General features: G+C 37.3%; 1 protein-coding gene across 1 annotated transcript in view; it reads left to right on the top strand.

Moving 5' to 3' along the window:
* Window positions 1-22,678, top strand: part of TMEM30A (transmembrane protein 30A) — a 32,142-nt gene that overhangs the window by 1,298 nt on the left and 8,166 nt on the right. Inside the window, exons 2-4 of the mRNA XM_010372229.2 lie at window positions 15,772-15,879; window positions 18,160-18,267; window positions 22,550-22,637. Coding sequence (XP_010370531.2) covers window positions 15,772-15,879; window positions 18,160-18,267; window positions 22,550-22,637 — 304 coding nt within the window. The remainder of the gene's footprint in view (window positions 1-15,771; window positions 15,880-18,159; window positions 18,268-22,549; window positions 22,638-22,678) is intronic.

Below are 22,678 nucleotides of genomic sequence, written 5' to 3'. Positions count from 1 at the left end.
GCTGGTCTTTTTTTTTTTTTTTTTTTTTTTTACAAAAAGAGCCAGTGACCACATTCACGGCGTAAGTTGTCCACTGTCTACCAAACATTTTACTGATACTAACTTTGCTGAATATGTAAGACATGACAGGAAAACTTGGGGAAACATTTCTTTGTCAGAAGCACAGGATCTTTATCTGTAGGGGTGAAGATGGTTGATAGTACACTGTATTAATATATACTGTATAGGTGTCCAGTATTAAGCATCTCTCATCTTTTCTTGCATATCTGAGAATGTTGTTGTTTTCTAAATCTATTTGAAAGGGCAGGAACTAATAAGAAGTTCTCTTGATTTCTTCTGTTCTATTTATACACACACACACATTTTAATAAATATACTTACGTATGTGATTTAATGGGACTTTGAGAGTAATTTTATTTTTAACTACTGAAATAGGGATGGGGTTCCAGTTTAATTTGCAGTGTTCTCTCTAAAAGCAAGATTAATGTGTTTTGTAATTCTACAGTGCTTACTTCAGTGTTGATGACAGTAATAAGAATAGTATCTATAGCATAACTAGTTTAAGATTTTTACTAAAAATTCATTCTCAGTTTAATAAAGAGTTACAGTATTTTTTTCAGCATGTATTTTAGTTTGTTTTATCACCTTAATCTCCCTAATAATCCTGCAAATGTAGTACTTCTTGTTCTAACCATACTAGGATCACACATTATATTAGTATATGGGCAAAGTCATGTCATGCAAGGAACATGGGCATTGGCTGGGGTCAGGCAGAGCTGGTTTTAAATTCCAGCTCAGCTACTAACCAGCTCAGTTTCTTGGAAAATTTCCTTAATCTCTCTGAGCTTCAGTTTCCTGCAAAATAGGTAGAATAATTCATATCTTCTAAGGTGTGAGAATTAGAAGCAATGTAAATAAGATGTCTAGCACTAGGGATCTGTCTCCTGATCCTTAATCAGGAGATGAGAAATAGAGAGGTTGAGATGTGACAGTAAACTAGTTAAGAGTATTGTAAAAAATGAGACAGAAACTCAGGTGTCTTGATTCCCAGCTTTAAACTTTCACTGTACACTAAGATCCTTACTGCAATGTTAGTAAAGTAGAAGAAAATAATTTAACATCTGAAATTTGAATGATTTTATTTAAACTTCTTAAGATAATAAGATGAAAATAGCAATAATTTGGAATTGTATATAAGTTAGTATTTTCAGAGCTCAACTTCCATTAATATTTACCATAGTATAAAAATAAATGTTTAACTTTTCTTAAAATCTTTGGGTTTTGGAGTAAAATAAGGTTCTTCACACTAAGTAGTAGACAAAATAGAAATTTTTCAAATAGCTCTCACGTGTAATTCTGATTTCAAGTTGCCTGAAGAATCTGCTGCAGCTTAGCCTGGTTAAAATGGCACTGAAGAGTCAGGGAATTAGGGTTGAAATCCCACCTCTGTCACTCTGTACTTTGTGATCTTAGTATAATTTTGAGTCCAGTTTCTTTACTTGAAGAACCAAAAGATTCAGATTAAACTGCCTCTAGGAGGCTGTTCTACTCTAAAATTCTGTGATTTCCAATTCAAATGTGATTTTTAAAAAGCTGGATGTGTTTCAATTGTATTGCCTTTGGAGCAAGAGGAAATGAAAACTAAGAATAATTGGGAATTTTTTACTGACACTGACATACAGTTGTGCAGACAGAATCCACATATGTATTTTTAAAGTTTGGATGCTGGATATATAGAGAAATGCTTCTGAATTGTGTCTGGAGTTAGTAGAAAAACCTACGGAGATTCCCCAAACACACATACTTGTTTCCTGCTTGTTCTCTACTCTGTTAGCCACTAGTTGTAATTGGGTGATGAGAAGTTCTTACCAACATTCACTTTCATACTGTAAGTTACTCACACTTTATTTTTTATCTAAGAAAATCTTCATTGCTATATTAGTTCAAATTACTAGGGCAAAGGAGACTTGTCAAATCCAAATGCTTTTGTAATATAATTTAAAGTGCCAAAATCAAAAACTGTTTCAAGTATAAAATCACTGGATTTTTCTCATTCCTGGAGAAATGTTACACTAAAAATTATTACTTTTGAAAAGTGTCTTGGATACCCCTGGAAAAAGATATTTTCACATTTTACTGCTTACATTTGGTAGCAGATTTCCTCTACTTGTTAGGTTTATGTATCTTGTTTAGTTGGTTTTTAGATTTTCAATAATCTAAATAAAATGAGGCTAATAGAAAATCATAATTCATCATTCATGAGAAAATATTTTAAATATTTAATATCTTCATTGATTATTAGGAGCAAGGAATGAGGATTTCCTTTAATTTGGCAGTTGTGAGTCAGGCACATCTTTCAAAGGCACTGATTTTCTAGTCTAGGGCCCTTGTTGGTGAGACTGAGATACAGAGGTTACTTGAAAAATAGTGAGGTTATTCTTAAGTTTTGTAAAAGTGTGAAGTTACATAGTTTTAAATTTATGATTAAAGTCAGATTAGGTTGTTATTCAGATTAAATTTAAAAACTAAACATTTACTTCAAGTTAGTGTTGCCAAAAGCATTCAAGGTACATTTTCATGAAACCTTAGTGAATTAACTCCCCATTCCCCACGTTTAATAAACTCAACTTTCTTCTTCACCTTATTATTTTATTGCCCTTGATTATTTAATCCTGATTATTTGCTGTTGTCCTAGTTTCTGATAAAAATTTTTATGTATGTTTTTACTCCTAAATTGAATTATTAGATTATAAGATTTTTAAGGAGATTAAATTTCTCATCTGTATTTAGTAATGTTTGTTATACTTAGCCTTTAGCTAAGAGTCAGGGAAGAATAAGTTTCTTTGTATAAATGATTGTTAAAGATTAGGCACTTTTATGTTAAAAAGTTTGAAGTTTTAATATTCAAGTTGATTTTAGTTACTTACAAGCCAACTTTTGGAAATTAAGGTTTGTGGTGTTGGTGTTTTAACTTGTTTCTCAAGTAATGTTAGTACTAAGAGCAAGGAATGCGAAAGTAAATATGGCCAGCTGGAATATTTTACATGGCCCGGGAGCATTTTACAGATGAACATTTGTAATCGATTTGATGATAGGAGAGCACTAACTTTGAATCCCAATTATGAGAAATGTTTCCTCCAAAGTTTCCATTCTTCGCATTAGTATTAGTAGACATATGTTACCAAAAAATTGTACATATTATTGATGCATTTTGAATTTTATCAATAAAAATTGTTGCAAATTTGTTTTCTTTCTTGTTGCATAAGAACCTACACACCTAATATCCTGGTCCATGCTTCTGGGTCCGCAAAGCCTGATGTATTTACTTTCTGGCCTCATACAGAAAAAAATTGCCTGCCCCTGACTTGGAGTTTTAATGAATCATACCACCAAAGTTAGCATTTGCTACACAAATAGCTGTGTTTAATTTACATGTTCTAGTCCTCAATAATTGTTCAAGGTAGGTGTAATGATCCCTGGCAATTGCTTAGGTTCTGTCTTTGTACAGATTCAGTAGATATAAAATTTACCATTAATCTTGGCTTAGGAACATCATTCTTCATCTCTTTGTCACAGATAAAAATCAGGCAGCCTAAAGAAAGTTGCTTTTGAAAGTTTTATTTTAGTTACCTTTTGTGTTCATTAAGGTCTCTCAAGATAAATTTTTTAGTGTGGAATAATCAGTTCAAGGGGGAGTACTTAAAATACAATTTTTAACTTAATTTGACTAATACTTAAAATGATTTACCTTATTACTCAGCATTTTGTTGAATGACGTTTTTAGGTCTTATATTGATTTCTTTTTCGACAAATTTACATTCAAAATGGAAGTTTTCCAGTCCTTTTCCTAGATAGTGTGAAAAATGCACATCCTTCAAATTCCTCCTTTCCCACTGCATTAAATACTGAGTCTGTTTCTTACGAATAGGAGGTATTTTTAGAATTACCAAGAAGAAATGCCAGTTTGATTTGGGTGAACAATTACAGTGATAGCAAAACAAAGCTGAGAAATGTGATATCTCCTATCTGCTCATCTGCATCTGTTCTATTTTGCCTCTGGTTCTTTGTCTTGGATTTTAGCTAATGGCCAAGTCTCCAGATTATCATTGTATTTTGCACTGTGCCTTGTATGCTCTTGATGTTAGTAAGCATTAATTTTTCAAAATGAGGGAACTGTAGCTCCTCTTCCACTTGGTAGCCTCTTTTGTTTCTAAAGATAGGAACTATGTGCTTTAGTGTGAACTTTATTTTTTGAATAAAGTTGTTACAACCCATGGTAACAACTTTATTCAAAAAATAAAGGATTGTTAGGCCCAGAAGATTTTGTTAGGGTTTGGACATTATGTCTGGCTACCCTTGAATTTTAGCTGATAAAGGGTGTTGTGGTTTTATTTGATGGTGAAAACTCATAAGCTGAGTGAAATTTACAAAGGATTTTTAATCAACACTAGACGTTTTCTTCATACATTTTCTTCAGAGTGCATGTCTGGGAATAGTAGGAGATAGGGAGAGTTTGGGAACAGGACTTCCCTCCCCCACTGCCATCTTTTTGGAGGAGAGGGCCTTCTTAAGGAGCTTCGCATCTTTTGGGGAAGATGAGACACAATAACAAGAAAAGTACGTGTTGCTAGGTGAATGGCACAGTCAGAATATCCTTTGGTAGTTCAAAGGAGGATGCAATCACATCTATTTCTAATGACCATGGAGAGCTGTGTGGGAAGTGGGCTTTGAGCTAGTACTTGATAAATAGCACTTCTTTAGGGGAGGTTCAGATGCATTCCAAGAAAGGTGATTAATATGAACAACGATCTAGTGGCAGGAAATCAAAAAGTGTATAGATAAAATAGGAGTAAAGGCAAATTAGCTGGTGCTAGATTGTGGATAGTCTTGAATATTTGATAACGAATATATTAAACCGGGGAAGTGACATGATTGCTACACTATCAGTTAGGAGTGGGTTCAGCAATGAGTAATTACGATTTTCATTCTCATGTAAAATGCCTTAGGAACATAGTATGAGGCAGCCGTGTGGGTTCTGTTTTACTGAGTCTTCACTTGATCGAATCATTTACTACCCAGCCATTCTTAGGAATTGGCTCTCATGTTCACAGTTTGGCATAGAGGCTAGGGTTCTAATTGCCTTTTCACGGAAGCAGTATGGAAGAAGGGGTGAACAAAGGGATAAAGGCCTTTTAAAGAAGGTTCTTGAAAACTGCCATGTACCACCTCCACTTAGTAGTAAGGCCACACAAGCTGCAAGGGAGGCTGGAAAATATTTTCATTCGGATAACAAGGTTCTCAGTAAGTGACAGTTTTGTAGTGTGGAAGAAGGATAGCATAGAAATTGGGGTGAGGGGTTGCAGTTAGCAGTCTCTGCAACACGGTTAGAGGAAGATTTATCTGGTGGTGAAATGGTATGTCATTAGGATGAGAGCTCGAGCTCATATAGATATGAGAGTAGTAGTTTAGACGCTGGAATTAATGTTTGCATTTTTATATTGATTATAATAATATTGAATCAAACCTGATTTCACAGTAAAAGGCATTAATGTGTTTTTTTATGTGAAAAGTGAGTTAGGTATGTGGCTTTGCTGATACTTAAAAAAAAAGTTACAGGAATATTGAATATCATCATCTTCCTTTTGTTTTCTTCAACCTCTTTTTTCCATCTCTGTTCAGCATACAGATGTGTTTTGGTTTCTCCTTAAAAAACAAAAATATCCTATCTTATTTTTTTTATTTTTTATTTTTATTTTATTTTTCTTTTTTAGAGACAGGTCTTGCTGTGTTGCCCAAGCTGCATTGCAGTGGTACAGTCATAGCGCACTGCAACCTCAAACTCCTAGGCTCAAGCAGCCCTTCCACCTCAGCCTCTTGAGTAACTAGGACTATAGGCTCATGCCGCCAGGACTGGCCAATTTTTAAATTTTTAGTAGAGATGGGGGTCTCGCTTGGTTGCCCAGGCTGGTCTTGACCTCCGGGCCTCAAGCAGTCCTCTTGGCATGTCCTCCCAGAGTTCTGGAATTACAGGCATTGTTAGCCATTGCACCCGGCTTTCTTTTAAAAAAATAGAGATGGGGTCTTGCTTTCGCCCAGGCTGGAGTGCAGTGGCATATTCATAGCTCACTGTAGCCTCAGACTTCTGTACTCAAGTGATCTTCTTGCCTCGGCTTCCTGGGTAGCTGGGATTACAGGCTCAAGCCACTGTGTCTGGCTTATCTTAATTGTATTTCATAATAAACTATTATTAATGACTAACTTTTTTTGAGCGTTTACTCTGCTAAGAGTTTTACATACATCATGTTGGTTGATATAGTGACACTTAGCAAGGGTAACATTATTCTCTCCGTTTTTTTTTTTTTTTTTTGTATGAGGACGTTGAATCTGAGATTAAGTCGTCTGTTTAGCCACACAGGTGGGATTCATACTTTAGCCATCTGACCTCTTGTTTAGTTTCCTGTATTCTCTTTCCACACAATCTGTTTAAAAAGAAGGGTCCGTGCTTATTGATAATGTCCATTCCCATCTCCCTTCAACTCCTTAATTTGCTGCATTTGAAGTATGTTAAATGGAAAAAAGTCCTATGAAGAAAAATGAAGGAAGGGTTGATGGTTTATAATTTTAAATAGGGAAGCCAGGGGAGGCTTCAGTAAAATTACATTTGAATAAAGAACCAAAAGAGGGAAGAGAGTGAACCATATTGATATGTGAGGGAAGAATGTTCCAAGCAGAAGAAATAGTAAGAGCATAGGTCCTGAGGAATGTGCTTAGTTATGTGTTTCAGGAACGTCAAAGAGGCCAGTATGGCTGAAGTAGAGGGGGGAGAATAGTAGAAGATGAGGGTATTGGGAAGTATTGGGGGGAATATCACATGAATCATTATAAGAACTTTTTCTTCTCAGTTTAGTGGGAAGCCATTGAAAAGTTTTGCACAGATAGGTGATATTATTTCACTTATGGTTAAAAAGAGTCACTCTGGCCTTGATGTGGAGAATATTGCCTGGCGAATAAGAGTAAATAGGGTATTTCTGATAGGAAAAAACCAAAGCATATTTCCTAGTCTCACACACCACTCAACACATCTGACACCGTGTGTGTGGAGATTTTTCCCTACACATCATCCAGTTCTGACACCAGATTCTCTCCCACACACTGTCATGCACGTCCATGTGAAGAGACCACCAAACAGGCTTTGTGTGAGCAGTAAAGCTTTTTAATCACCTGGGTGCAGGCGGGCTGAGTCTGAAAAGAGAATCAGCGAAGGGAGATAAGGGTGGGGCCGTTTTATAGGATTTGGGTGGGTAAAGGAAAATTCCAGTCAAAGGGGTTGTTCTCTGGCGGGCAGGAGTGGGAGTCACAAGGTGCTCAGTGGGGGAGCATTTTGAGCCAGGATGAGCCAGGAAAAGGAATTTCACAAGGTAATGTCCTCGCTTAAGGCAAGGACCGGCCATTTTCACTTCTTTTGTGGTGGAATGTCATCAATTAAGGCGGGGCAGGGCATTTTCACTTTTTTGTGATTCTTCAGTTACTTCGGACCATCTGGGCGTATATGTGCAAGTCACAGGAGATGCGATGGCTTGGCTTGGGCTCAGAGGCCTGACACACACTAACTGGGTGTCCTATAATTTCATTAAATTCTGGCACTATCTACTAGGAGATAGTATCAGATCCCACAGGGTAAGGGCTCTGTCCCACAAGACTGCCCTTCACTTCAGGTGCCAGTTGCAAGTCCCAGGCTGCAACCTGTACTTCTGGACAAATTGCTATGAACTGGTGTTCCCATGACCCCGTCCTTGAGTTTGCTTTATTTGCTAGAGCGGCTCATAAAACTCAGGTAAACACTTTACTTACGTTTACCCATTTATTATAAAGGATATTACACAGGATACAGAGTAAAAACCAGGTGGAAGAGATGTAAAGGGAGATGTTTGGAGAAGGGGTTCAGAGCTTCCGTGTGCTCACTTGTGTGCCACACTTCAGGCACCTCCATGTGTTCAGCTATCTGGAAGCTCTCTGAACCGTGTCTTTTTGAGTTTTCATGATGGCTTTATTATGTATGCATGATTGATTCAATTATTGACCATTGGTGATCAACTCAGTCTTCAGTCACTTTGCCCCCAGGGACTCAACCTTCAGTCCCTTTCTCCTTCCTACAGGTTCTGTTCATGCCTTGGTCTTTCTAGTGACCAGCTTCCATCCTGAAGCTATTTACAGGGCCCCAACCACCAACTGTCTCATTAGCATATGAAAGACACTGTTATCACTCAGAGACTGTAAGAGTTTTTTTTAGGAGCTCTGTACCAGGAAACTGGGAGCAAAGATTAAATATGTATTTCTTACTGTAAATCACAATATTACACAGGAAAACCAGTTAAGAGGCTGTTGGAAGTAATTCAAGCAGGAGATGATGGTGGTCACAGTAGAATGGTTGCAGTGAAAAACAGTTAGATTTAGAATATATTTATAAAAGTAGAGCTAGTAAAATTTTCTTATGCAATTGATATATGGGGTGTAAGAGAAAGTAAAGAATCAAAGATGACCAAGATATTTTGGTTTGTAACTGGAGGGATGGAGTTGTCATTAGACTGCAGGAAAATGAGGTTTTACGTATACAAGTAAGAGGATGTGGTGGGGGAGGTAGAATAAACAGTTCAATATTTGACTTGTTAGGATGAGATGCCATTAGACATCCAAGTTGGGAATAATGAGTAGGCAAACAAATATGTGAATTTAGACTTCAAGGGGAAGGTTGAGACTAGAGTTACACATTTTGAGGGCTAATCAGCATAGATGATATATAAAGGCCTAGTTAGCATAGATGATGTATAAAGGCCTAAGATAGGATGAAATCATAAGAGTGATTTATAGGTCAAAGAAAAATGAGAAGATCCCTGAGTCACTCTAATGTTTAGAGGTTGGGGAGATAAGGAGGAACTAGCAAAGAAGACTGAAAAGGAGCAGCCAGTGAGGTAGGACAAAAATATGGAAACTGGTATCCTGGAATCAAAGGAAGAGCATGTGAACAACATGCCAAATGTTGTTGCTCATGGTTCACAGAAGAGCAGGACTGAGAACTGACTTTTGATTTAGTGACGTGAAAAGCAGTGGTGAACCTTACAGAGAGTAGCATCACCATCCACAGGGTTTTTCATGCCAGAAACCCTGGAAATCAACCTAAGTATATTTGCCCTCATCCCATCTCTAGGCACTAAGTTCTGTAGATTCTGCCTTCTCTTTCTTTTGTGAAATCTGTCTTTTCTGTTCCTGCTGCCACTTTATTAGTTTAAGTTCTCAGCATTTCTCACCTGGATTATTGCAGTGGCATTCTGTCTGGCATTCTCTTTAATCTCTCTGCACATTGCTGCCACAGTGATTCTTTTTAAGAGACTAGTCTTAATGTTTCCTTTTATTTATTTAAAATTTCTCCTATGGCTGTTTCTGTCTAGCATTCAGGATACTGTTCAAACCCCTTTACCTAGAGTATAATTTTTCTTCACGATAGGCTACTTTCTTTTTTTCTAGGCTCAGCTCCTACCACTCCCCTACTTTATGCTCTAGTCATGGCAAACTACTATAGTTTCTGGAATGTGGCATGCTAATAGTTTATCTGAAATGACCTTCCTTTTCTTATTCTATCACATTTTCAAATGTAGTTCCTATTAACATGGAAAGTCTTCCTTGATTCTCCTTTCTCCACCTGGTATATATGCTTCTCTCAGTTTCCAGAAGTACTAGCTTACAGCCTGCCTTAAAATTATGTTATCCTGTAATTATTCATAAATGTGACTTTCTGTCCCATTTGTAAATTCTTTTGTAGCATGAACAATGTATTTTTCCATTTTGTATTCTCATCCTGTAGACAGTGCCTAGCACCTAATAGGGACTCAACTTTGAATGACTGATGGAAACTCAGTATCATCAAGACATCTTAACACAGTTTGTTGAGAGATTTTTGGTCATCTGAATGGTATTACGGGTCTGAAGGAGTTCTCAAAATTACCCAAGGAAAATATTATATACTATAAATCAAACTTCTATAACTATGATATCCATCCATATCTAAAGGCAAAACAAATTTGCCTATTGAAGAGTAATCCAGGGAGTGCTGAAAATTTAACAAACGGGTTAATTGGCAAATGCTGCAACAAAGAGAGACAAATATGGAAACTATATCATGTTCCAAGCACCCAGTCAGGGATGTAGTCTCTCTTTGTACTGTCTCCCTGTAGAAAACATCTGCTCAGCAGCTCTCCTGGAGAAATTTGCTGACTACTAGACTAGGTTGTATTTCCATAGCAACTGTACTTTTTTTTTTTAAATCAAAATATCTATTCTATTTTAATATTGTTTTCTGTGTTAGATACTAAACTCCAGGAGGTGAGGTGCTGGGCTGAATCATCATTGCTGGGACCATAGAGGTACTCATAAATGTTAGGTGAATGAATGATTACATCATGATGGGCAGTCAGAAAGAAATTAAGGTCCCACTTCCTGTCTGTTTATATGCAAATATTTGATTATGTTATTCTCAAAACTCTTCAGTTCCTTATTTCCTGCCGGACATTTTAACATGCAGGGTTACTTAGCTTTCTGAGGCTTTATTGTCAGCAGCAGTAACCAGCTCTGGCTAGCTTAGACAGGAAAACAAGTATTAAAGGAGGATTGGGTAACTCTCACACAAAATGGATGGGACATATAGAGATTCAGATTTGGAGACAAGTGGGAAGTAAGGGAGTTTTGAAAGTATACAGTCTGATCCAGATGCCACAGCTGCTGTTGAATTTTTCTTGCTCGACTACTGCTGTGACTGCTCATTTAATCACACCCACTCTTTGTTTCCCAGGATTCACTGGTTTATGTGGGAGTATCTGATTGCTGAGTCTAGCTCTTGTACCTTTACCTTGGCTACCATGGGTTTATGGAGAGGAAGAACCCATCTCTGCGTTTGGTTTCTGAAGTGGGAGGTAGAGCCCTGTATCCTTCCAAAACTCACAGTGGACAATTCCACAAAACTTGGAAACAATTCCAACGATTGCCAGGGTAATTGTATTTTTAAAATGAGATGATGTGTGTTAGAAATAGATAATCGGTGCCATGAATAGAAGTCAGCACAGCGACAGAGGACCTCTCAGCAATTCAGTCTTTACTTTCTGCAGAAGGGGTGCTACTGACAGATGAAACAATGGCGAGAGCACACTTGAACAAGGGAAAAGCAACATATTTATCCCTTACACAATTGGGTCGTCCTTACTGCTGTGTCCTGCATCCATTGACTGGAGCTGGACCTCACAGTCTTAAACTGATACCTGATTTTTAATAACCTAAAACTTTCCTAAGTAGGTAAGTGCAAGGGAGAACAAAGAAGGAGAGGAAGTTGCTTATGAAAGGTTTAAGGAAGCAATAACATTTCCAAATAAGGAAGGGGCATAAGCTGTGAGCTAGGACTTGCCTGGGCCTGTCAAATCATGCCTGAGTAAGCCAAAGCAACTAACTGGGCTAAAGTGTAAGAACTAATAGTTGATAGGAGGCTTTAGAGTAAGAAGCTATTATTTTTAGTGTCTATTATTTTGTTTTTAAACCAAGACAAACTTTGAAGAGGAACTTTTCTACTTTCTGCATGTGTATTAAGTACTTAGAATGCCTGGCACTTAGCATACATTCAATAAGCAGTAGTCAGTGAAATACAGTATATAGTTTTGGGTCCAGTTTACATTCTTAGCTGCCTCATTTCCTTCCAACATGAAAACGCTATAAATCCAAAATGTTTATGCTGTTGTCCTTAAATATACCTTGTGCTTTCCACCACTGTCTTCTCCATATGCCACCTCTTTCTCTCTTTTCCGTCTTTTATGGCTCTGTGCAAATCTTTGCTGATTCTCAGTAAGAAAGAAGTACTGGTCCATGTATTTGTTATTTCTCTATGCCATCCACTTTGGCACTTAGCATTTTATGATAGTTTTCTTGGTATTTGTATGTTATCTTTGATAAAGTAGTCTGCTAGAGGGTAAAGGAGACTGATTATTTTTGGGGGAAAAACAGTTTAGTAGAAGGAACATGAAGCTTGGAGTCAGAAATCCTTGGTTCCAGCTTAGCACTAGCTATTACTACTTATGTGACCTTGGACAAGTTTCTGAATGTGTTCTTTTTATATAAAATGGAGATAACACTATAGGATTTTGGTGAGGGTCAGATGAAATATGTATGAGAAGGAAAAGGCTGTGTAAACTGTATAACGTATACATATGATATATATTTCATATGATGAAAATGTTATAGCTATCTTTTATTTTGTTCATGTATAATTCAATATTCAGTAATTACTCTTGGTTCCAATAAAATGTTATATTGTTGTATTTTATACTGTAGCATAATTTATTAGATTTCAAATTCCATCAGATTATTTTTGTTCAGTTAAATAAAGAATATGATTTCTCTTGCAGATTTTGCCCTTAGAAACTAATTCTAAAGAGAGTGATTTGAGAGCGTTCTGTTCAAAAGCGTATAATATGGGAGTAAGTCCAGCTGGCAACTTTTTTTTTTTAATGCTTAGATTAGTCTTAAAGAGGGAGAAAATGTACAGAGATTTTAAAATATAGTTCATTTTTCTGAATGGTCTTTTCTTTCCTCTCTTTAACATCATAAAACTTGGTATTTAAATGGAATATTGTGCATGAAAAGACCCCAGATGCAAAGTTGTAGCCCAACAGGTCTAGTGAAAGATTACATAGGCTTTGCCTCTCTTCATTTAGGAGACCTGTGTTTTTAGTTTGTTTTAGTTATGTGGCTAGCTCTTAGAGTTTTCAGTGAAAGAAAATTTTCTCTAAACAATTTCATCAGCAGACAAATAAGCTTTGATGGAAACCGTTTCTATAGAAGGTTATACTGGAATTTGACAAAATCAAGTTTTGTTAAGCAAATGTATGATTTTTTAAATGCAACTAAATGTTACACCTTACCAAAGAGGACTACAGTGTCTTGATCAGCTGGGTGATACCTTCCAATGGGTGGGTTAAACAACCAACGTTTATGTCTTGTAGGTCTGGAGGCTGGGAAGTCCAAGGTCAAGGTACTGGTAGATTCAGCTCCTAGTGAGGTCTCTTTACAGGGTTGTAGATGGCTGCCTTCTTTTTTTGTCCTCAGATAATAGAGATTGAGAGAGCTGTGGTCTTTTTTCCCTGTCTTATAAGGACACTAATCCCATCATAGGAGCTCCACCCTCATGACCTCACCTAAATCTGATTACCTCCCACAGGTCCTTTCTCCAAATACCATCATACTGGGGGTTAGAGCTTCAACGTAGGACATTTAGAGGGACACAAACATTAAGTTCATAACATTCAGGTGGCAAGTGAGCATATAAAAATGCTCAACATCATATGTCAGTAGGGAATTACAAATTGCAACAACAATGACATATTACCACATGCCTAGTAGGATGGTGAAAATCCAAAACCAACACCAGCAAATGCTAAGGGAGAATGTGGAGCAACAGGAATTATGATGGAATGCAAAATGGTACAGCTCCTTTGGTAGTCAGTTTGGCAGTTTCTTATAAAAGTAAACATACTCGACTGGGCGCAGTGGCTCATGCCTGTAATCCCAGCACTTTGGGAGGCCAAGGCGGCCGGATCATGAGGTCAAGAGATAGACACCATCCTAGCCAACATGGTGAAACCCCGCCTCTACTAAAAATACAAAAATTAGCTGGGCATGGTGGTGCACTCCTGTAGTTTGGCTACTCGGGAGACTGAGGCAGGAGAATCGCTTGAACCCAGGAGGCAGAGGTTGCAGTGAGCAGAGATTGCGCCACTGCACTCTGCCTGGCAACAGAGTGAGACTCTGTCTCAAAAAAAAAAAAAAAAAAAAAAGTAAGCATACTCTTGCTGTATGACCCAGCAATTGCATACTTTGTATTTACCCAAGTGGGCTGAAAACTTATGCCCACACAAAAACCTGCACATGGATGTTTAACAGCTTTATTCATAATTCCAATAACTTGGAAGCAACCAAGATGTCCTTCAGTAGGTGAACAAATCAATAAACTGTGGCACATCCAGACAGTGGATATTATTTATTGCTAAAAATAAATGAACTGTGAACCCATGAAAAGACATATAAAATCTTAAATGAGTATAAGTGAAAGAAACCAATCTGAAAAGGGTACATAAGGTATGATTTCATATTCTGGAAAATACAAAACTGTGGAGACAGTAAAAAGATGAGTCCAGGGGTTAGCAGAGAGAGGGATAAATAGAGTACAGAGGTTTTTTAGGGCAGAGAGACTATTCCCTATGATAACATAATGGTGGATACACATTATACGTTTGTCAAAACCCATAGAATATACACCAAGTGTGAACCCTGATATGAACTGTGGGCTTTGGGTGATGGTAATGTGTCAATGTAGGTTCATCGATTGTAGCGAATGTACCACTGTGATGTGAGATGTTGATAGTGGGGGAAGTTGTGTGTATGTCAGAGGCAGAGGGTATATGGGAACTCTGTACTTTGTTCAGTTTTCCTGTGAACCTTAAACTATAAAAAATAGTCTATTTTTACAGCAGGAAAAAAAAAAGCTTTCAATTTAGCTATCAGGCCAGATCTTCTGACATCAACCAGTATACTGCAGTTCAATTCTGGAACTAACCACCCTGAATTAGTGTCAGACTCCACAAGTTTCAAGAGCATGGTCCCCAACAGGACTGCCCCCGCTTCAGACACCAGCTACAAGTCAAGTTCCCAGGCCACTCATACTTGTCAACTGGCTCGAAATCCAGGGGGTTCCCAAGACCCTTCTCACTACCTCGCCATAAGATTTCCCTGAATTCAGATGCCATTTGCAAGTTCAGGGATCTCCAGGTCACCCATATTTCTGACCAACTGTCTATATATTCAGAGGGGGTCCTAGAAGACACATATAGCAAGATCTCGAAGAGTCCTGAATGCAGAGTTTTTATGCCCTCTCCCTGTATACTTAGAGCACAGTTCCCTCCCAGCACATTAGTGGATTCACCAACCAGAAAGCTATTCTTCACTTCAGTGTCTAGAGTTTCTATTGGGACTTCATGATGAAGACTTGATTGATTGAACACTAATTGATTGAACTAAATTTTTAGCTCCACTTTCCTCCTAAGAGGTTGGACTGGTCCAAAGGCCCCTAATCACACAATTAGTCTTTCTGGTGACTAGCTGCTATCCTGAGCCATCTTGTTAACAGAAACCCTGGTGTGAATCAAGGGGCTTATGAATAACAAAGATACTTTTATCACCTGGGAAATTCCAAGCATAAAGCTCCTTGCCAGGAACCCAAAACAAAGACAAATTCAGCACCAGGTGTTGAAAAAACAGTAGCTCTTGATAGCCTAATTTTTTTCAAAAGTATATCATGGAAAGCTGAGGTGATTGAAAAGTATTTAAGATTGAAAGATTTAAGAGGATCTCTATTAATCTAGTATTTTAATAGATGTTTTAGCTATGTAAATCTTTATCATGCAGTTTTGAATTTTATATATATGATTTTATGCATAAATATATTTCTTTGATAAAAAGAAGAGAGGACTTAACTTGGAAAGATCAGCCAATAGAACAACAGAGGACCCTTTCCAGTTTTTACTACTTCACACTGTCAAACAGATGACCTTAAAAACAGTTTTTATCTGGGTCTAGGTCATTTCTTTGGACTTAATTTTCCTTTTAATAGCAAGTTATTTCAGAGTGTTTTAGGTATCCACTTTCTCTAAGGAAGTGCTTAGTTATATTTTTCTCTTGCAGATTGATTATACCGGAACAGAGCCTTCCAGTCCCTGCAATAAATGTTTATCTCCGGATGTGACACCTTGCATTTGTACCATTAACTTCACACTGGAAAAGTCATTTGAGGTCTGTGTTTCCAAGTAATGTGCTAGAAAAGCCATGCTTTAAAAAATACTGATGTTGTACTAAATGTCTTTTACTAGGTATTTTCCTTTTATAGAGGAGTCACTTTAATTTACTGGAATTTATAGGCTTTTGAGGAAGATCGTTTTATGTGTTTGGCTGTTGGATTTTGCTGTCTAGTAATTAAATACATTTATTTGAATGGTTTATTTTAGTTCTTTGTAGACAAAATTTAAGACATTGTATTTTATACTTTCACTAGATAATTTTATGACTGTACAAATCAATTTTTTATCAAGGTATATATACTTGTATTTTTAAAATTATTGCTCAAATTATTTTGCGTACTTACAATACTAAAGCAAGCTTTACTTTAGAAAATAATAATTCTCCCATCACTTAATTGAATTATTTTTAAGACATATGAAGCATTGTAAAAATGCAAACACTTATTAAAACCTTACTGATCATTTATGTTTTTATTAGTAGTTAGAAATCCATCTGTTTGCATTTACACTGCCATTCTGAGCACATGCTAACGGACATAAAGATTCAGAATAGGCATGTAAAGACCACTTTGTATTCTCCTGTGCCTGAAAATTGAGCTTAATTATTCTTAAGGGAGCAAAACTGCATAAATATATGCCAGCTTTTTAGATTTTCTGCACTTAAGATTTTCTAAAGGTAGTGATGACTTTAATAGTCCCTAATAGTTGGTTGCCATCTAGTGGTTATAGATGTTCTTGCACTGAGATAAAGGACAGGATAATGCTGTCTTCGAATAAAACATGAAAACAAATTTTGTAGAAGAGAAATGTAATTATTTAACTTTGTTTCAGCAGAAACAAAATATACATTTAAAGCATCTTTACAAGTTCATGATTTTTCAATGTGATGGGCAGGCAATAAAGATGCAATAAGTTCTGCTTTTGTTAAAACAGGCACAATTAAAGAAATGAGAGACTAGTAGTGATATAGAAGCTCCAATATTTTTCTCTCCCATTCAGAAAACACTTCAGAACTTGTTTTTTGCAAAGGCAGTCAACCTCAAATTCAATCTCTTGTGGATTCTGTGTTTCTTCACAAGCTCAAACTTTGAATTGGACTAAACTCTTTTTAGGGAACTTCAAGTAGGTTATTTTGTCTCAGTGTTTATTCAAAGAATCTCTCTTTCAGTTTGCAAATTGAATTTACTGTACCGAATCTTGAGGTAATGCTTCCTTTTAAAAAAAGAATATTAATTGTCTCAATTTCTGTGATGTAATTTTGATATTCCCCCTCTTCCACAAGAAGGTTTCCATGTAAACATTTTCTTTATATAGAATGGGAAAATTTGCATGGTTTGACATTTGAAGTCAAGCATTAAATAAATGATGTGTATATGAAAATAGCAAATCGAATGAAGTATGCTTATAATGTTACTGAATTACTTTTAATTAAGGATAAGAATATAGAAAATAGAAGTAGCATCCAGAAATGAGAAAATAGCTTAATGTTGGCTACTTCTAAAAATAATCATTTAAGATGGCTTCTTAGCATCTTCTAAATAATTGTAATGTTTATAGGTTACCCTTCTTTCCCAGGTTATTTCAAAGTTTGCTCTATTAAACATATTAAAGTACTCTTCTTGATTATTATAAAGTGGCTTATTATCATAGAGACTCTACTAATTTGTAGTTTATTAACTCATATAGTATCCTCTTGAGGAATTTATTACATCCCATTTCAAGTTCAGAATTCACTTGGACAAAAAAAATGAATGTTTCAGCTGGACGTGGTGCTATAAACCTATAGTGCATACCTCCCAGCATCTAGGGACAGAGGTGGGAGAATAGCTTGGGCCCAGGAATTAAGGGTCAGCCTGGGCAACATAGCAAGTCTCTAGTCTCTGGGATTAAAAAAAAGAAACAAGTTTGATCATTATCCCTGTGAAATGTTGATGCTAACTGAGTGAAGACCAGTTTGAATTAGAGAAAATTTTAAATTGAAGGTAGCTCAGAGTAGGTAATAGATTCCTTGAAGATTCTTTTTTAGTATAAATAGTACTTCTTTGATGTCTTTAAGGATAGTTTTAAAGTTTACTTGTGGATTTTTGTAACATACTTTCTTTAACCTTATTTACAGTTGTGCCATTTTAGATTGCTAAGTACTGGTGGAATTTACCCCACTACCTATTACAAATTGTAACCTAATAAAGTCCAAATTACGTAGCTTTTATGTACACATGAAATAAGTTTATACAGAATAGTTTTTATATGAAAATTTTTCCCTCTGTTTCTCTAGGGCAATGTGTTTATGTATTATGGACTGTCTAATTTCTATCAAAACCATCGTCGTTACGTGAAATCTCGAGATGATAGTCAACTAAATGGAGACTCTAGTGCTTTGCTTGTAAGTAAAATGATAAATATGAAAATATATCTGTAAAATAAGAATATGTGGTAACTGTTCAGTTAGAATTGTTAGGATGAAATTAAAGTGTTGTCATTTATAGTTTGTATAGTGAGGATTTTTTTTTGCCCCCTGAGGCAGAGTTTCACTTTGTCGCCCAGGCTGGAGTACAGTGGCACAGTCTCGGCTAACTGCAAACTCCACCTCCCAGGTTCAAGCAATTCTGCCTCAGCCTCCTGAGTAGCTGGAATTACAGGCGCATATCACCACGCCCAACTAATTTTTGTATTTTTAGTAGAGATGGGGTTTCAACATGTTGGCCAGGCTGGTCTTGAACTCCTGACCTCATGATCCACCCACCTCAGCCTCCCACAGTGCTGGGATTACAGGCATGAGCCACTGTGCCCGGCCTGTATCATGAGGATTTTTAGTTAAAATATTTTTTCCTGGAATTTGCACAAATGCATTGATGCCCAGACTGGTTTGGAAATCTGTATGGACTAGGGGATCTTAATTTCTTTACTGTGGTTCAGTTTTTCAGTTTTCCATAGTAGTGGCTAGTGCCTAAGTATTTTTTTTTTTTGAAACAGAGTCTCACTCTGTCGCCCAGACTGGAGTGCGGTGGCCTGACCTTGGCTCACTGCAACCTCTAACTCCTGGGTTCAAGTGATTCTCCTGCCTCAGCCTCCCGAGTATCTGGGATTACAGGTGCGCACCACCAAGCCCGGCTAATTTTTGTATTTTTAGTAGGGACGGGGTTTCACCATGCTGACCAGGCTGGTCTCAAACTCTGGACCTCAGGTGATCCGCCCGCCTCGGCCTTCCAAAGTGCTGGGATTACATGGGTGAACCATCACCCGGCCCTAAGTATTTTATGTTACTGTTGCCAATGCAACACACATTCAGAGGCCCCGAGCTATGTAGGATTTCTTAGAATTGACAAATCTCTTAGAATACAATTTAGGACTATGTTGTGAGCAGCAGGGGCCTCCTAAACGTAAACTGTAACTGCTCTAGGTTGCCCTGATTGGTTTTATTGCTGATCATCAGTTCCTGATGTGTGGGATTTTAAGCAATACAAGTCTACTTAAAGATTCCTTGGTATATATACACAGGGTTCTGGTTAGGCCTCTGATAGTTTGAATCTATGTGGGGTTTATTCCATAGGATCCAATCTTTAGCACTCAAATCCAGAGAAGATGATGTACTGTGAGATACACCAAGTTTCTAGACCTTTCTGAATGTGTTTTTTTGGGATTATAGATTGTGTGTGTTCCAAAACCCCAGAAATGGTGGCTGATTTACAATTATTTTATTTACATATGTGCTCTGTTCACTGAGGGTAAAGAAAACTGAAACTGATTCTTTTCTTATAAACTGCAAGCAAAGATTTCAGGCCAGACCAGGAATTGATCAACTTTTTCTGTAAAGGGCCGGATACTATGTGTAAGGCCCTTTACAATCTGGCATCAGCCTCATTATCTTATATACTATCTTTAATACATTAAACAAGGCCTGGCTGCCCTGGGCCTTGTTTGCTGTTCCCTAACCATGCATTGTGACACAAGTCATCTGCTCATCTTGCCATTTAGCATTTCATTTATTTAGAATGCCATTTTTACTCTTTCCCTGGAGGTCTTCTCATCTCAAGGCCTGCTATTTTTCTAAGTGTCCTTCCATGCAAAAATGTGCTTCTTTACATATTTCATTTTTTTTTTTTTGTTCCAAGTCACTACCACGTTTTGCTTTGATAAACAAATTGTGTCTCACATCATCCAATCCTCCTCTTTTCCAGGCCATTCTCATAGCAGCTGTAGTGATGTTTTTAAAAAGTATAAATATCACTTCACTACCTAAAATCTTTTAGTGGTCATATTAGCACTTGTAGTAAAATCTCAGGATGAGCTGAGCTATGCATAATCCTCTTATCTCATCACATATCATCCTCCCTCTTGGCATGCTCCAGCTACATTCACCATTACCTTCACAGAAATAAGTTCTTCTTTAGTGGCATGTGGTGTTCTCTTTGCTTCTTTACATGGCTGGTTCCTGGTCTTTTTTTATGTCTTAACTTAAATGATACCTCCTCCAGAGTCAAACTTTTCATTACCATAGATTCTAAAGCAGCTCCTCCTATCCTTTTTCCATTACATACTCGAATGGCCTCTTCATAACACCTACTGTAATTTATAATTACATATTTGCTTATCTGTTATCTTTCTTTTCAGCTATACTGTAAGCTCATGAGGGCAGGGAGCATGACTTTCTTTAATCACTATTTACCAAGTGCCTGGCTAGTGCTTGCACATGGAAGGCATTTAATAAACATTTGCTGAATGAATGTAGACATCTTCATCCTGGCTCTTATTTCTTATGACAGTTGGTTTGTAAGGGTCTGCTTCCTCTGTTACATTTTGAGTTGCTTAAAAATAGGGATCGTATTCTTTTCATTTTTCTGTTTTTAGCACCTAGTATGGTACGTGCTACATATTAGGTACTCATCAAATAGCTTTTTTTTTTTTTTTTGAGATGGAGTCTCACTACTCTGTCACCCGGGCTGGAATGCAATGGTATGATCTCAGCTCGCTGCAACCCCTGCCTCCCGGGTTCAAGCAGTTCTCTGCCTCAGTCTCCTGAGTAGCTGGGATTACATGCGTGCACCACCACGCCCAGCTAATTTTTGTATTTTTAGTAGAGATGTGGTTTCACCATATTGTCCAGGCTGGTCTTGAACTCCTGACCTCGTGATCCACCAACCTCGGCCTCCCAAAGTGCTGAGATTACAGGCGTGAACCACTATGCCCGGCTTGTTTTTGTTTTTTTTGAGACAGGGTTGACTTTGTCACCCAGACTGGAGTATAGTGGCATGACCTCTGCCCACTGCAACCTTCGCTTCCCGGACTCAAGCAAACCACCCACCTCAGCCTCTCAAGTAGTTGGGACTAAAGGCGCACGCCACCATGCCTGGCTAATTTTTTGTATTTTTGTAGAGGTGGGGTTTCCCCATGTTTCCCAGGCTTATCTTGAACACCTGGACTCAAGGGATCCTCCCGCCTTGGCTTCCCAAAGTGATGAAATTAGAGGCGTGAGCCACTGCACCTGACCCTCGTCAAATAGCTTTTGTAAGCCCGTTAATGCAAAGTACCTAGCATTGCTTAGTTTAGTACCTGACACATAGGTAGTAAATAATATTTTCCTTTCTTTTAAAACTTCCTTAAGAATTTAGTGGCTAGCAGATAGATTTGCCCTAATGTTAATAGCTTTATCAATACAGATGGTGTAGGGACCAAATAGCTGAGAAGTCAAACATTGAAGAGACTTTATGAGATACCTGCCACAGGCTTCCTTAGCCTTCTCTTATCTTTTCCATTCACACAAGTGCTTTTTTCCAGTCTAGACATGGAGAATATAGATGTAAGTCAAGGTTAGCTGGTAATGAAATAATCCTAAGAGGTCTAATTAGGGTCTTCTTAATTTCAAATTGAGATTATCTTGGTATGTTTATGTGTTTTGAGACATAGCTTAATGTGGCGGGAGGGTCCCAGCTCAGACAGACACCTAACCTCAGGCTTGATACATCAATTTCTAGTTGAATCCCATAACTGCCACACCTCTTTAAGATCCTTAGTAGGGACTAAGTCAAAACCAAATCTGGACCACAGGCAAATGTTCTGCTTTGTAGCGTTTTTGTTTTTCTTGTACCTGGATGTACAGTTTAAAGGTTGATATATTCTAGGAATCTGCACTAGACTCCTTCCTTCCTTTCTTAGATATAGGATTTAACCCCAAATCACAAAATTTGAGATTGTATAGTTGGACATATTTATTTTGTGAAGCCCAGTTAAATTAAAGGAATTGCCCAAGGAACTAGAACTTCTAGCGTCTTTAGTTCCAGTTTAAGATTTTCTTGTTGTATCACAACTGGATTGGCAATAGACCATTTCTTAATTTTTCTTGGGCAGAAAACCCTTTGTGGTAATGTTTCTGTGATAAGAAAATCAAAAAGATGTTTATTTGATATATGCGTATATGACAAAACATATGCAAGTAAAGGTTATGTTAAAAAGGTAAGACAGTAATGTTCAGAATACATTTTGAATATTTAAATGTGGTGGTATTTATAGCCTACTTACATTACAGACCTATGTATTACAAGTGAGGAAAATATAGGTGTTGAATTCTTAATCAGTAATTTAGGGATAGCTCATAATTTAGGGATAGCTCATAGTTCTCTCAAAGGCCTGGATAATAATTTCTCTTTTCTTTTCCTTCTAAAAACCAGAACCCCAGTAAGGAATGTGAGCCTTATCGAAGAAATGAAGACAAACCAATTGCTCCTTGTGGAGCTATTGCCAACAGCATGTTTAATGGTATGATATAGATACAAATATAGACATATATAATTAGGACA

The sequence above is a fragment of the Rhinopithecus roxellana genome, chromosome 4, assembly GCF_007565055.1.
Source record: "Rhinopithecus roxellana isolate Shanxi Qingling chromosome 4, ASM756505v1, whole genome shotgun sequence".
Lineage (NCBI taxonomy): Eukaryota > Metazoa > Chordata > Mammalia > Primates > Cercopithecidae > Rhinopithecus > Rhinopithecus roxellana.
The sequence above is the reverse complement of the archived record's forward strand: the minus strand, read 5'-3'. Positions and strand labels throughout refer to the sequence as shown.